Source organism: Lutra lutra, chromosome 12, assembly GCF_902655055.1.
Source record: "Lutra lutra chromosome 12, mLutLut1.2, whole genome shotgun sequence".
Lineage (NCBI taxonomy): Eukaryota > Metazoa > Chordata > Mammalia > Carnivora > Mustelidae > Lutra > Lutra lutra.
Genome location: NC_062289.1, coordinates 90,800,813 through 90,816,955, shown reverse-complemented (window position 1 = coordinate 90,816,955; position 16,143 = coordinate 90,800,813). Strand labels below are relative to the sequence as shown.

At 46.0% G+C, this 16,143-nt stretch overlaps 1 protein-coding gene across 1 annotated transcript in view; it reads right to left on the bottom strand.

The window, feature by feature from the left end:
• Nucleotides 1-16,143, bottom strand: part of FBXW8 (F-box and WD repeat domain containing 8) — a 127,929-nt gene extending 111,786 nt beyond the window's left edge. Inside the window, exons 1-2 of the mRNA XM_047697737.1 lie at nucleotides 15,751-16,143; nucleotides 163-267 (exon numbers count right to left, since the gene is read on the bottom strand). Of these exons, the coding sequence (XP_047553693.1) occupies nucleotides 163-267; nucleotides 15,751-16,068 (423 nt within the window). The 5' untranslated portion in view covers nucleotides 16,069-16,143. The remainder of the gene's footprint in view (nucleotides 1-162; nucleotides 268-15,750) is intronic.

Genomic DNA, 16,143 nt, shown 5'->3' with positions numbered 1-16,143 from the left:
TTCCAGTTCACGGTTGCTTTCCCTCAAGGAAAGTTGCCATCCACTTCATTAATTCTTTAAACTTTGCCATTCTGACAAATCCATCTCTGTTACCCAAGAGCTGCCTACTTCTTGCGTTACAAGTGGAAGGAAATCTGGAATGTTAGTTTACTAATCACTTACCTGTGCACACCTTCCTAGTTCTTTCCTGTCCAGATACTGAAATATATTGATCGCCAGTTCATAAGGCAGTTGGATATCAAAGAAGGGCACATCATCCATTTCATTCTGAAGACAAAGAGAAAAGGGAAGTAAGTTTATAATTCGGAGGTAAGAAAATGCTCCTTCAAAGGGCAAAAGATATTCTTGGGCGGGAACGAGAGAGATGCTGTTGTCCCAGGAGGAGCCCCGCATTCTCACGACTCCTCGGAGCAGTCACAGAACCCGAGAGCCACTCCAAATTCTCCCTGCCCCAAGCCCACCCTCCTCACATCCACTCAGAAAATCCACAAGACTGTTTCCCATAACACTTTGAAGAGCAGCAGGGGCGCCAGACCACAATCTGGGGTACGCCACAGGAAGCAGCGCAAAGGCTGCGGAAAGCTTCTTGGCCTTTGAGGAAAGCGGAGTGGTGGGCAGCTAAGAAAGTGAGCCTTGAAGTCAGAGGGCCATTGGTTCCCCCAGGGCAACTCCTCCCACACCCAGCCTGGGAGGTCAGTGAGCCCCCACAGCCAGAGAAATGCTGACCTAGGTCACTAAAGTGTTTTCATCAGGAAAAGAACATGGCGATGAAGATGAGCAAGAAGTAAACAAACGAAACGCTGCTTTCGAATGAGGTGAGCACCACCTCCCCTTGGCCGCTGCAGAAACACAAGGTTTCCTGATGCACTCGGGGGCCCACACTGGTTAACCTGAGTGAGCCAGTGCAAACAAAGCAGTTCTTCTTCGGTGTCATTTATTAATGTGGAGAAATTAGAGCTTGCCTGCCTTTGGATAAGCAATTAGGGATGAGGTAACAGGCTTTATTGGAGAGATAAGGCTGTCATGACGATCCTGGTTGCACAAAGAAACAGGAGTGCGAAGCAGAAAGAAAGCCAAGTGTGTATATGTGCCCCTCTGTTCCCAAATCCACCTGCTAAAGCTCCCTTTTGCACGGATTCCTGCAAAGTTAGGGAAAGCAGGCTGTTTGTCTCCATGGAACTTCCTCAGTAAAATTCATTTTTAATAAGCTTTGGCTGACATCAGTGACTTATAGGTTGCAAGCAAATTATTAATTCACCACCCATATACAACAGTCTTATACCACAAGGCTGCAGTCTGAAAATTGAAAATAGTCTCAGCATTCTTTTTTTTTTAAAGATTTTATTTATTTATTTGACAGACAGAGATCACAAGTAGGCAGAGAGGCAGGTAGAGAGAGTGGGGAGAAGTAGGCTTCCTGCTGAGCAGAAAAGCCAACGCGGGGCTCGATCCCAGGACCCTGAGATCATGACCTGAGCCGAAGGCAGAGTCTTAACCCACTGAGCCACCCAGGACCCCCTAGTCTCAGCATTCTTAAGAGAGCGTATACACTGATTTATCACCTACCAAGATCCAGGTAAAGATTTTTCTGGAATCATTTTTCTATTCATCTAGGAGTCTCAGAGCTAAGAAGATAAAGCAAGGCATAAGAAGGAGATGTATTCAACTTTGCAAAAACAGCGCGAGGCTAAGTATGAGAGCCAAAAGGGATCTCTGGAGGGAAAAAGAGCAAGAGTTGACAGTTCTCTGTGGGCAAAGACAGTACAGAATGTTAAATCGGCAAAGAAAGGTTGGTCGTGGTGGGGGGGGGGGGGTGGGACAAAAAAAATCTGCAAGTGTAATCAGAAGGCAAAGGGGTCCCTGCCCCAAAAAATAACGGAAAGTCTTAGTCTAGTGTCAGGCTAGGTCACCTCTTACAACTAACTGGCTTCATTCACGGAGGAAAAGAGGCAGCACTTTCTTACTTGGCCCAGATATGACCTGAGACTCCTTAACGCAACCACGGTGAGGGGAGAGTGGTGTCACCCACCACCAGCTGAGGAAAGTCACACACAATACCAGACTATCGTTTGTGACCTTGGACTTCCTTCTGCTTTCTCTTTTGGATTATTTGACTAGGGTGAGGTGAAAAAGTCTATTTTACCTGCTTGGTAGAGAAATAAGAGAAGAACATTCCTTCTTTTCAAGCAAAGAAAAGCTTACACTCGTGCAAAGTGAACTCAGATCTAGCTTCTACACTGTTAGAGACAGCAGGCACTGCTTTCTTCAATCAGTCCCCGCTTTAGGACTGTTAACTGGTTTCTGGACGGCACTACTGTAACAAAGCAAGAGAAATCACCTTTATTTTGAGTTACTCTGCTGTAGAAAAGTCACCAGACGTGTGGTGGCAGCAGCCTTCCCTCTTTTGCCCATTCAGACAGCAGATTCTCTGCAATGTGGAACACAGTGCAGCAGAACCACAACAGAAGCACACCCCTGCCACCACCCTTTTTGATCCCAACCACCATGACCTCTGGGATGAAGGTTCAGAACAAAGGTTCAAACGGATAATCCTGTTCCGCCACCTGACTGTGAACAGGCTAAATACCTCTGGGCCTCGGCTTCCTCATCTATAAAAGAGAGAGCATACCCATAGGGCAGTTACAAGAATAAAATGAAATACACGGAGAGGGTATGGGGCAAGTACCAGGGCATAGCACACAATAACTATCGATACTGCTATATTCTTTCCTGGAGTGGCACTTTGGCTCCCTTTTTCCCCTTCAACAAATTTGATGATTAGGTCCACATTCCAGGTGACTCCTCTATCAGCTTGTTTACAGAGAGACTGGTCTCCCCCGTCCTACCATAAGCAGAGGACAGCTGGCGACAGCAGAGAGGGGATGGCACGGTGGAGGCAAAGTCACTCAGGAGTCTGAACAATGGGAGTGTCCATACCATAGGATCTTTTTCAAGAGAACCGTTCAAAGAGAATCAGCAATTTTAAGATGTTACACCATGATAACAACTAAAAAAGGATTGCTCTAGTGCACAGTGAAGGAAAAGGAGGGAGCCACCAGAGTGCAAATGACCAGTCAGGGGTGTTATGGTTCCCATACCAACAACTGATCTCAAATGCCATGCTGGTCTCATTGTTAATGTACCAGTTGTGATGAGTCTTGAGAATTTGTCAGTTTTGGGGGACAATGGTTTCAAAGCATTGAATTATGTAAACACCAACATTACAAAGCCAAACTTTCAAATCATTATGCCCTTCGAATTATATCTAACCTCCAAAATGATTGCCGATCCCTAACAAATCAAGTTCCAGACTCCTGTAAATGACCTTTACGGTTGCTACCAGTGGTTGGGGAGTGGCAAGGAAAAAAAGTAGCCAATGTGATAAGGGAAGGTCCACATCTTTAGACCTATGTAGACCCACAAGGTCAGGAAACGGAAGGCTGAAGTTTCACGTTGCACACTTGGAATCTCTTTGGCAAGACTTGTGATCACTGGTTCTTACAGTCGATGCTGCAGTGGATCACTCAGATTCCCCCTCTGGGTCCATGACACTCACCTCCCCAGATGCTCAGAATGTGGCCTGCTCTTGGCCGATGGGCTCACCCCTTCCTAAGCACTACCCCGGTCAAACAAGCTGCCTCATCCAAAGTCACACCCCCACTGGAGGGCAGCCCGCATCCAGTGACTAGTCAATACCTAGGTACAGAGGCTTGTCCCTGGCGCCTCAATTCAGGACTTCTCGGGAAGGCCAAACTGCTAAACCACGTGCTGGCAAAACTTCATCCCAGAGTCTGTTTCATGAAAAATCCAACCTGATTTTCTGAAGCAAGAGATGTGATACAAGACAGTCCTATATTCAACACATTCCCAAAGATTCTGATGTGCAACTCTGGACACAGGAGTCTAGCTCTAGCTAACCTACTTCCCTTTCCTCCACTCAAGGAGGTGGAATGATGTTAGAATGACATTATTAAACCAAGAGACAGAACAAAGTAGAATCAAAGTTAAATAAGTCATTCATAAACTTCACTTTGTTATTAGTAATGGATCACTTGAGAAATACCTTATAAAAGAGCGTTATGAGCATACTTGACCCTGGGGTGGAAATGTAATTCTTTTACAGGTACCCAGGATTTGACAAGGATGTGGAGCCACATCCTGGACAGAGGTGCTAGCCCAGTAACCACGCACATGCTAACAGTGGGGCTTGAGCACTCCCACCTGGCCCTTCTCACAGCTCATAAACAGAAGTAAGCAATATTACCCAGCGCAAGTGTGTGGAGAAGTGCCTTATCATCTAAAGGGTGCTATCGGAGTTCCACCTAGGCCACTCTGAAGCACACAGCCATCTGAAAAGTTCCAGGCTACATGAACCAGTTCTGATTTCTATGGATTTAAAGACATGGAAATGGAGAGGTGGACGATTCAGAAACAAATTCCAAGAATGAAGGAAGGAAACTAAAGACACTGGAAACAGTAACATAGGAAAACCTGGTCACACTACAAAAATATCAGTAAGACTATACTTAGAGAATCACTTTGTACCAATTTTATAGCCCAAGAATTGTGAGACTGGCTAATAATGCTACGGAAAACCAAGACATTAAAAGTATTAACATGGCTTCAAAGGTGAGGAGAAACACCATTTTGATAAAATACTACCTGGCTTTTCATTTTTCAATGGCTCCAATATGATTCCTTACCACGATGGGGGCTCTTGTCCCATATTATATATCAAGACCATCTGTAGAGTTTAAAAAAAAAGTCCCCAATTGCCTGTTACCCCAAATTTCCAGGGGTGGGGCTCAAGCATCTCTTCCTCAGGGATCTTCAGGCACACTAGAAATGCAGAACCACAACCCTAAATCATAGGTGAATTAAGAAAAGAGGCAAAACAAAACAAAACCAAAACCAACGACAACAAAAAAACAACGAAAAACACCACACAAACCCCACAAAGAGGTCATGTTACTTTGTTAATTCAAAGTCAGTGAATACTAGATTTTCCCAAAGTCTGCTGGACTTACTCCAAAAATGCTAAAAGAAATTGCAAATGGATCCATCCCCAGGGAGGCTGATTTGTACTCCTATGTGCTAATGTAAGACTAATTCTGTAAATGGATTGGTTTTGTGCCTTACTGTTAGAAATTTAATCTGTCTTCTCTTGTTTAGTAGAAGAAGGGATAATTACTAAGAGCCAAATCAGTGAAAAGTGAAGAAACGGCCTCAAGGTTTGTTCCCAATGTACATCTCCTGGGCAAAGGGAACATGAAAGCTCTCTCTAGGTGTTGTTTTAAAAAACCGAGAAAGGCACCTCAAACTTACAATAGACATGCAATAGTATTTCTGCTAAATCTGGCTGAAAGGAGACCATTTTGTGAAGGAATTTATCTCAATTTTCTTAACATACTACAAAAGCGGAACAGAGCAGAAGGCTCTTTCAAATCATTATGCCCTTCGAATTACATCTAACCTCCAAAATGATTGCCGATCCCTAACAAATCAAGTTCCAGACGCCTGTAAATGACCTTTCCGGTTGCTACCAGTGGTTGGGAGGTGGCAGGGAAAAAAAGTAACCAATGTGATAAGGGAAGGTCCACATCTCAATCAGAAAAAATTCCAGTTTCACCTGAGTCTTGAGGAAAAAAAAAACTGGTTGATGGAAGCGGGGTCTGAAACACTCAAGATAAATATGGATTCATTCACAATCCGAAATTTATCTCAAAACAGGTATTTTTTAAAAAGATGACAGAAGGGGGACCTGGGAGGCTGAGTGGGTTAAAGCCTCTGCCTTAGGCTTGGGTCATGATCCCAGGGTCCTGGGATCGAGCCCCGCATGGCGGGGGGGGGGGGGGGGGGGGGAACGACTCTGCCTGCCTCTCTGCCTACTTGTGATCTCTGTCAAATAAAAAAACAACAAAAAAAAACTTTAAAAAAAAGATGACAGAAGAACACCAAAACGTTAACAGCTCAGCCTCTGACTAATGGCATTACAACAATTTTTTTCTTCTGAATTCCCTAAGTATTTTTACAGTAAGTGATATTTCACACACACCAAAAAAACTCAAAACATTTTTGAAATAAGGTGTTCTATGTTCAAAACACGATCTGAAATCAGGGCCATTCCAGATCCCACAGGGAGAAGAGGTGCTGTTGGAAAATGTGTAAGAAATTATGTCTAGGGGCGCCTAGGTGGCTCAGTGGGCTAGGGCCCCTGCCTTAGGCTCAGGTCAAGGTCCCGGGGTCCTGGGATTGATCCCTGCATCCGGCTCTCTGCTCAGCGGGGAGCCTGCTTCCTCCTCTCTCTCTCTGCCTGCCTCTCTGCCTACTTGTGATCTGTCAAATAAATAAATAAAATCTTTTTAAAAAAAAATTATGTCTACACCCAAGGAACTAAAATCTTTCCTAGAGAGAAGTTTGTCATCTAAAACAGCATAAAGATGGGAGACTACAAAATGCAACATACATGGTCCCCTAACGTATTCCAAAGTTCATTAGTAAGTCAGATATTTAGAACTTGGAAATCATTTCTGCAGAGAGGCAATGCTATGAAGAGTGGTTCAGCTCTAAAATAGTCCACAAAAAGCCAAGTTATCTCTTCGCATTTGACCTAATCCCTGTGCCTTGTGATGAGAAAAAGCAAGAAGTTTTTAGTCAGTTTCTGTTGATTGCATGATTGGATGATGTAACACTACACAATCTAACCAACACAGTGCCTTGCACACAGCAGATGTACACTAAATGTGCACGGGATTTTTTTTTTTTTTTTAAGATTATATCTGTTTACTTGTCAGAGAGAAAGAGGGAGCTCAGGCTTGGAGACTGGGAGGCAGAGCAGGCTCCCCCATGCAGTACTCAATCCCAGGACCCTGAGATCATGACCTGAGCCGAAGGCAGATGCTCAACCCACTGAGCCACCCAGGCATCACTTTTTGTTTTTAAAACAGGCTTTTCAGGTGGGAATGCAAGGTGGCACAACCACTCTGGAAAACAGCATAGAGGTTCCTCAAAAAGTTGAGAATAGAGCTACCCTACAACCCAGCAATTGCATTACTGGGTATTTACCCTAAAAAATGTAGTGATCCAAAGGGGCACGTGCACCCGAATGTTTATAGCAGCAATGTCCACAAGAGCCAAACTATGGAAAGAACCTAGATGTCCATCAACAGATGAGTGGATAGAGAAAACGTGGTGTGTGTATATCTACAATGGAATACTATGCAGTCATCAAAAGAAATGAAATCTTGCCATTTGCAACGACGTGGATGGAACCAGAGGGTATTATGCTGAGCGAAATAAGTCAATCAGAGAAAGACAACTATCATACAATCTCCCTGATATGAGAAAGTGGAGATGCAACGTGGGGGGTTTGGGGGGTAGGAAAAGAATAAATGAAACAAGATGGGATCGGGAGGGAGACAAACCATAAGAAACTCTTAATCTTACAAAACAAACTGAGGGTTGCTGGGGGGAGGGGGTTAGGGAGAGGGTGGTGGGGTTACGGACATTAGGGAGGGTGTGTGCTATGGTGAGTGCTGTGAAGTGTGTACACCTGGCGATTCACAGACCTGTACCCCTGGGGCTAATAATACATTATGTTAATTAAAAAATTTAAAAATTAAAAACAAAAAAACAGGCTTTCCCATTTCAAGAACCATTCTCATCCACCACCTACTGGTGGGATTGCACTGGGCACCCTGGCAAAGAATGGAGGCAGAAAATGCCAATCTAAAGGACTGGGAGTGAGTGCTGGGTGTGGCAGTGAAAGACGCTGGTGTGAAGCAGAAGAGGCTGGCCCTCTGCCTTTGAAGTCCCTTTTAGTTTAAATGGATCAGAGTTCAAGGACCTGGAAAGGAGGTATGTCAAGTGAGGGAGGTGCTCCCGAGTCAGAAGCCTGGACCAGTGTGAGTATGACCCTTTCACATCAAGGGTCCTAAACACTCCACATTCCTACCATTAGGATCAGCTATATAATTTGTGGAGCCTCGTGTAAAACAAAAGGGGGGGGGGCTTGTTTAAAAAGAATTAAGAATTTTAGGGGCGCCTGGGTGGCTCAGTGGGTTAATCCTCTGCCTTCGGCTCAGGTCCTGATCCCAGGGTCCTGGGATCTAGCCCTGCATCGGGCTCTCTGCTCAGCAGGAAGCCTGCTTCCCTGTCTCTCTCTGCCTGCCTCTCTGCCTACTTGTGACCTCTCTGTGTGTCAAATAAATAAATAAAATCTTAAAAAAAAAAATTAAGAATTTTAAATCACATCAGTCACAAAGGCCCCCAAGCCCCAGACAGCACGGAATCGGCACATTTGCTGTTCTTTGCCTAGAACCCCCTTCCCCAGATCTCTGCATACTTGCTCCCTCATCTCCTTCCACGAAGACCTTCTCGAACAGCGCTATTTAAAATTACAGCCTCTCGCCCAACACATACACACTCCATCCCTTCCACCAGCCTTATTCTCCTCCAGACCATTACCTGGCGATCACTTGTTCATGGTCTACCGCTCTCCAGGATGGTAGTTCTGTAAGGGCACGGCTCTGTTTTGTTTAGTTCGCTGCTGTATCCTCAGTGCCTAGAACAGTGCCTGCCACTAAGAAGCCATTTAATCATATTTGTGAAATGAATGAAGCCCAAGCTGCTTCAACCAGCAGAACCTTCCAACAAAGTGATGATGTCTTAAGTTACAATGTCATGGTATACACAGCATTTCGAAAGGTGCCTAAGTAGAGACCTGCTAATTCATTACAGGAAAAAATGAATTGCCCTGATAGTAAGAACTTTTCCACTGAGGCAAAGGAAGAAGGAAAAGAACTCTGAGCTAGAGACGATTTCAAGTTGCGCATTAAAGAGAAGGCAGAGGACAGCAAAGAGGAAGGGAAGTTGACCCAGTTAGACCAGTTCATGAGCTCACATTTAATTCTGTTTGCTGTAGTTCATATGAGCAAGTTTCCTCACTCATTTCTAACTTAGGAACAGTCATTTCTAACTTAAAAACAGAAGTAAGCTATACCATCAAATTGGCCCTGTTGACAGCACAAATGTAGGTTCCGACAAATTAAATACTGACATAATGTACAATGCATATTAGTCAGCACCAATAAAACTTTATCAGTCCGAAAAACCCAAATCCTAACTGGAAGGAAGTCTCAATGTTGCCAGGAGTTGTAACAACCATGGAGCCACTTTATAACACTACTGTTGGGAGCAGTAATTCCGCCTGTCTCAACTCCACAAATGTGGGTGGGGCCCCTACTGCACGGAATGCTACAGTAGGAGTGCAGGAGAAAGACCAGAGACCCTGTCCTCCAGAGACTCCCAATCCCAGGAGTAGGGGAGCAAGGGGCTTATCAGTGATAAGTCTTAGCAAAGAGGAAGTGCGTATAGTGAACTCTCTGCAATACTAATAAGAATACGACCAGTTTTAATTTATTGGCTGCTTACTGTATGCCAGGCTTTGTGCTAGGAACATTCCGTGCTTTATTTCAAGATAGGCATTAGCATCATCCTCATTTGATGAGTAAGGTAGGATAAGTCCACTTGCCCGAGGTCAAACAGCTAGTTAAGCAGGGTCTCAAATTTAAACTTGAGTCTCCCTGACTCCAGAGCCTAGACTCCTAACTAGGAGCTATTGTGCTTCCATTAATGTCATCCTTTCAGTTAAAAGAAGCAGGACTGTGGGTTTCTGAGGTCAGGGACTATGTCCATTCTGTTTACTACGATTCCCCAGCACCCAGCTAATCAATAAGTATGGTTGGTGATGGGGCGCCTGGGTGGCTCAGTGGGCTGAGCCTCTGCCTTCGGCTCAGGTCATGATCTCGGGGTTCTGGGATCGAGCCCTGTGTCGGGCTCTCTGCTCAGCGGGGAGCCTGCTTCCCCCCCTCTCTCTCTGCCTGCCTCTCTGCCTACTTGTGATCTCTGTGTGTCAAGTAAAATCTTTTAAAAAAAAATGTGGTTGATGATCACAAAACACACACAATCCCATAGTTAGGTTGCTTCAGACACCCACCTAAGGTGGACATCTGCTGTTTCTGTCATTTCCTGCCCAATACCCACTCCCTCTACTTTTAGGAAACCACCCCACTCCTACTCTCCATGGCCTCGGTTTAATGAGGCTAAGGCCTTCCCCCTTATCAGGAGTGGGAGTGGATACAAGCCTGGCCAACCTGAGTCAGTGACTGGCCAGAGGATGAACACATGACCCAGTCCGGACCAATGGGAATTTAAGTTCATACCTTCTGCGGCAGAGAACAGATGTTCTTTCTCCTGGTTGGAAGCAAGAGAAAGTAAGACTGGAGGGCACCTTGGTGCCACAGTCAGTTAAGCATCTGCCTTCAGCTCAGGTCATGATCCCAGGGTCCTGGGATAGAGTCCTGCTCCACAGGGAGTTTGCTTCTCCCGCTGCCCCACAACCCCACTCACTCTCTCGCTCTCAAAAAGCTTAAAAAGAAAGAAGGGGAGAGAGAGAGAAAGAAAGAAGAAAAAAAGACTGGAGTTGCTGGTAGCCATTTCATCCCAAAGGTGGGAGGTGGGGGAGGTGTGCCTGGGAATAAAAAACAAAAGGAAAGCAGGATAAGGATACGCAGAGACTTCTAGTTGCATGATTGAAGCACCCACACCTGGAATCTTTAGGTACATTCATCAGTAGACTGCAGTTCGGGCTTCTTAAGTCCGTTTGCGTTGGGGACTGCCTGCTTATGGCTCAGAGTCCTAACACCACCTACATAAAAATGGGACAATGCAACCAGACAGCACACGTATCAGGCAAAGAAATCCTTGCAATTATGCTCAAGTGCACCCCCCACCTCTGAAAAGCTAGAGTTTAGGGAGAGAGAGAAATGTCAGAAGAAAAGTGCCTCATGCCTCTGAAAATCTTTCCAGGGCTATAGCGATTTTTTTCACTAGTTAAAACCATGTACTAAAGAGACAGTTTAGGTGTCCCCATTTGTCACCTAAACACACATGGCTTCTCAGTGCTATTACTTAAAGCTTTCTAAGACCAGATGAGGCCCAACAGGAGTCACTTTCAAGTTTTCATCTCAGCTGTGCTTGTCCATTGCCAGTCCGGCCGGCACCCGGCCAGATGACACTCCAGCGCGGTGCCGTTCACCCACTCCTCTAAAGGCGAGCTAACTCCTGACTGCCAACCTACTAGTTGGATCTCACTCCAGTGAGGACACTACAGGCTCCCGGAGGTGGGGAAGAGGCTGCGTCAAATACAACACAACAGAACGCACTGGCACACCAGGGACTGGGGGGACATCACCCAGAAGAGAGGGGATGTTAGGAGGTAGGACCGGATTTATAGTTCTCCCTCATGTCAAGTGGGTCAGCCTGTCAGTTTCTGTGGAGTCTCAGGTGGGACTAAATCTTCCTCCATAGGTGTCAGCCACAGATCAAGTGAGGAGTCTTGGGAAAATAAACGCAAAGAACACAAACTCAGGACCCAGCACAGACCCGGCCCACAGAAGATTTCATTTAACTCACGGTGTTAGTACTTAAAAACATCTTTTTTTTTTTTTTTTGCATTAGTTACCAACGATTAAAAATGGGAAGAATTTGAGTGATAGACAGTATTAATGGCCACTACTTTGTTCATTCCTCCCCGTATCCAGGCAGTGGGTGACTCCGCCCTGACTCTAGACTTGGCCATCTGGCTCTCTGGCAGACGTGACAGTAACAAACATGACCTGGGCAGACTTCAAAGCACTTGGGCATCAGAGCTTGCCCTCCTGCTGCTCTTGCAACCCTGAGAAAGCCCATTCAGGGCTCACCTGTAGGAGGAGACAGAGAGCAAGCACATACACACCCCCCAGTGGCTCGCCAGCCCCCAGCGGCAGTACCAGCAGCTAACCTCAGATATCTGAGTGGACCCACCCATGCCCAGCCCAAACTGCCACCCTGCAAAACAGTGAACTAAGTAGTGGTGGGGTTTTTTGTTTTATTTGCGAGAGCGTGCACATGAGCAGGAGGAGGGGGAGAGGAAGAGGGAGAAGCAGACTCCCCACTGAGCAGGGAACCTGACCTGACCAACCCGTAGGATCATGACCTGAACCAAAGGCAGACGCTTCACTGACTGAGCCACCTAAATAGCCACCAGGCGCCCCTAAATGGTGGTGTTTTAAGCCAAAATCCTGAGTGTTTTCTGTGTGGCAAAAACTGATGGAGTCCCTATAAAAATAAACATTCCCAATTACAAAACAAAAACCTATAGACTCTGCCACACTGGGACCACATTCTTGCAAGGCAGCAACCAGCTGAGCTGGGCAGTGGCTCCCACCTTTAGCCCAGCTCCCGTGTGTATCCCCCAATTTATCACCTTCTCATCTCGCCCATGCTGAGGTCAAGTTCAGTTGCCATAGGTCGTCTCGTTTAGATGCTGTTATATTTATGGCAAAGAAGAAAGTGAAATACTGTATTCTACATACTTGAGTGACTATCATGTAGGAAAGCCATTATAACCACCCTAGAAAACTGTCAGCATCTACTAAGGCTGAACATCTGCATACCTATGACCTAGCAATTCCACAACTAGCTATATACCTAAGAAAAAGGAGTACAAGGTTCCAAACGATGTGCAAAGTGTTCGCAGCACGACTCCCCAGAGTCCCAAACCAGCTGTGAAACTAGTTATCAAGAATGTCCAAAAGAATAAAACGTGACATATTCACAAAGATGAATCTCACACATAATGCTATGTGCTAGAACCCAGTCACAAGCAAACACATGCTGTATGATTCTACTTATAGTTCAAAACCAGACAAAATTAAAATAAGGTGTTAGAAGTCAGGTGAGAACACATGGGGGTTCTGACAAGCTGAGAATGCGGTTCTGAAATCTGGGTGCTATTTTACATGGAAGTGTACACTTGTGAAAACTCACCAACCTGGACATTTATGATTTTATACAGGGTCTGATCTAAAGAAATTTTAAAAGCAGAAAAGAAAGACCAAGGCGGCTAGGTTTAAAAAAAAAAAATGGTTCCATATTTTTTAGGGATATCATGAAGGCAACTCCCAAACTGTCATCTTTAATATTTAATGTGGCAAAAAGAATAATGGCCATGATGGGGCACCCAGCTGGCTCAGTCACTGGAGCATGAGACTTTTTTTTTTTTTTGACAGAGAGACGGAGAGAGAGAGGGAACACAAGCAGGGGGAGTGGGAGAAGGAGAAGTAGGCTCCCCATCCAGCAGGGAGCCCAATGTGGGCCTCAATCTCTGGACTCTGGGATCATGATCTGAGCCAAAGGCAGACGCTTAAGAACTGAGCCACCCAGGTGCCCGGAGCATGCGACTCTTGATCTCGGGGCTGTGAGTTCAAGACCCAAGACAGGTGTTAAAGAGTATTTAAAAAAAAAAAAGATAACCATGAGTTAAAGCAATACAGATTTATGGCTGGAATCTGGAAAGATACATAATGAAACACCTCATGAACTAGGGAAAAGGACAGAATGAGCCTCTCCGAGGCTACCTTACTCATTTGCATGAGATCAGGCATGACCACTGGGTTCTGGGGCTTAAAACCACGTATATGTGAATCCAAACCTTTTCTGTAAAGGTTACCATCACTTCTCACATTCAGGATACTGGGTAGGTTGACTGCCCCTAAAAATTACTTTCTTAATCATCTGTGAAATGGGCCAAACAAAGAGCAGCCACCGGAGATACCGTTTTTGGGAGAACTGAAGAAGATAAGATCTTTAAACCCTTAAGGCAGTACCAAGGAGACGGAGAGTAATTTTATTTATAGCTGTGTTGAGGATTGCAAAGTACTTAAAAAAAAAAAAAAAAAAAAAAAAGCAAGCACTCTGAAGGTTGGACGCTGGTCATAGGATGCAGAGCCCAGCAGCATCTAACGTGGTGATTCTGCAGACAGCGGAGATGATGGGCACCCATTCCAGAGCAGGTTTTTTCCTAACTGTAATTCTGATGTACCCTTTGGATCCTACAGTAGGCAGGCCCCTTCCACTTCTAGACTTCATTAAGGGCTCCGCTACTTTTGGTTTCAATGCCTATCCCTCAGGAGTATCAGAGCCAGAAAGTCTTGAAAAGTCAAGACTATAAACCAAAGGAAGCTGTACAGCAGAGAACAAAGTCTCAAATTTGTTTGACCATCCCAACCATCACATTTCTGAGCTTCCTCGGGATATTGATTAAGCAGATCTAGGGACACACCAGAACCTGTCTTTTAAGAAGGCTAAAGGGGATTTTTACACCAAGTCAAGTTTGCAAAACTACTATCTGGGAAATTTACAGCCTAACACACCTGGATCCAAATTCAACCGCCAGAACTTATCAGCAAGGCATCCCTGGGGCAGTTACAGAAAACCTCTTAATATCCTCATTCATAAAAGGAGACTAACAATACTGACTTCTCAGGATAGTTGTGAAGTCTGAAGACACTGCCACACTCAGCAGGTTGGAATTTTGCTGTGAGGCCCCAAGTGTGTCCTTGTCCTAACAATTCACTTTCCAATTTCCCTCTACCACTGCGAGCCTTACCTACACATCTGCTTCCATAGGAGTAACTTTTGCATAGATCTGGACTGGCCTGAGCAATTTCTCCAGTGCTAACTCACCCTCCCAAGGCACTGAAAGATTTTTACGTCTGCCAGACTTCCTCAGTGATGACCCACTTTTTACAGAAGCAGACAGGATACCAGTGTGAATTCTCATACATATAAGAATTGTCACATTAAATGAGTTTATAATATACACAGAAGAAGGTCCCAACCCTAGAGGTAAACCAGAAACTTTGTGGAAACTCCTATAGCTATTAATGTTATTTAAATAAAATACGTTAAATAAGCCATTATTTTTAGAAACAACTTGCCAATTACAGAATTACACTGAACTGGGAAGCTGTAGAAGTCTTCTTTAAGCCTAATTTAAATCTAACCAGGGGCACCTGGGTGGCTCAGTCGTTAAAGCGACAACTCTAGACTTTTGACTTGGGCTCAGGTCATGATCTTGAGCTCACCAGAACTAGCCCAGCAAGGTCCTCCATACTCAGTGGGGAGTCTGCTTAAGGATTCTCTCTTCCTCTATGCGCCCCCCCCAATAAATCAAACCATTAAAACCTCCTGTATTGTCCTAACCCTTAACCATGGATGTGTTTTAGAGGATCCCGACTTTGCCAACTTTGTAAAGGGTTTTTGTTTTGGTTTTTTTTTTTTTTTTTTGGTGGGTGGGGAATAGGGTGTCTCCAGATTCTCAAAAGGATCCATGCCCATGAAGTGATAAGAACCTCCATGTTAATGACAGTGCCCAAAGGATTTTGCTTCCCCTGCTCTCTTAAATACATGTACTGTTGGGAAAAAACTGAGTAGTACAAGCATTATACAGAACAAAGTTAAAATTGCTTCCTATCCCTGCCCTGAGCCTCCTCCCTAAAGACAACCCTTGTTAAGAGTTCAAGGGCAGGATTTCTCAAACGGATACTGACATTTTGGGCTGGATCATTTTCTCTGGGTGCAGTCCCTGCACTGTAGGACATTTAGAAGTGTCCCAGACTTCTACCCACTAGACTCCAGTAGCAACTCCCCCAACCCAGTTGTGGCATCCTAAAAAGGTCTGCAGACACTGCCAAGATGGGCGAACAAAGTCACCCCAGAGTGGGGACCAACCCTTCCAGAGACACTCTATGCCTGCACAGACATAGGGTGGCACGCACTTTCCGAGTCATTGGCGGGGGGGGGGGGGGGGGGGGTAGCGGGGGCAGGGGCAGGCTCGGACCTCGGCAGGAGGTGACGGCCACTCACCAGGTCGCGGATGAGCTGGTCCACCAGCTGCTCCCCGCCCCCGGCAACCTCACGAGCCGGAGGGGAACGGGAACGGCTCGCTGCGTCCTGCCTCTCTGACCGGGTCGCCCGCGCCGCCGGGGGCCGCCCCGCACCCTCCAGGAGGCCCTGGGCCAGAGCCAGGTATCCCGAGGCCTGCTCGCCGCGCCCGGGGGCCACTTCGGCCCGCCGCGGCCGCCGCTCGGCAGCCTCGGGCCGCCGCCGCTTCCTGAGCGCCTGGGCCTGCGCCAGCTCCTCCTGCCAGCGCCGGCGGAACTCGTCCAGGCTGTGATCGTCCATCGCCGCCGCTCCCGGCCCTCCGCGTCCTCCTCGGCCCGCCGGCAGCCACGGGACAGTCCCTCCTCGGAAAGTGTC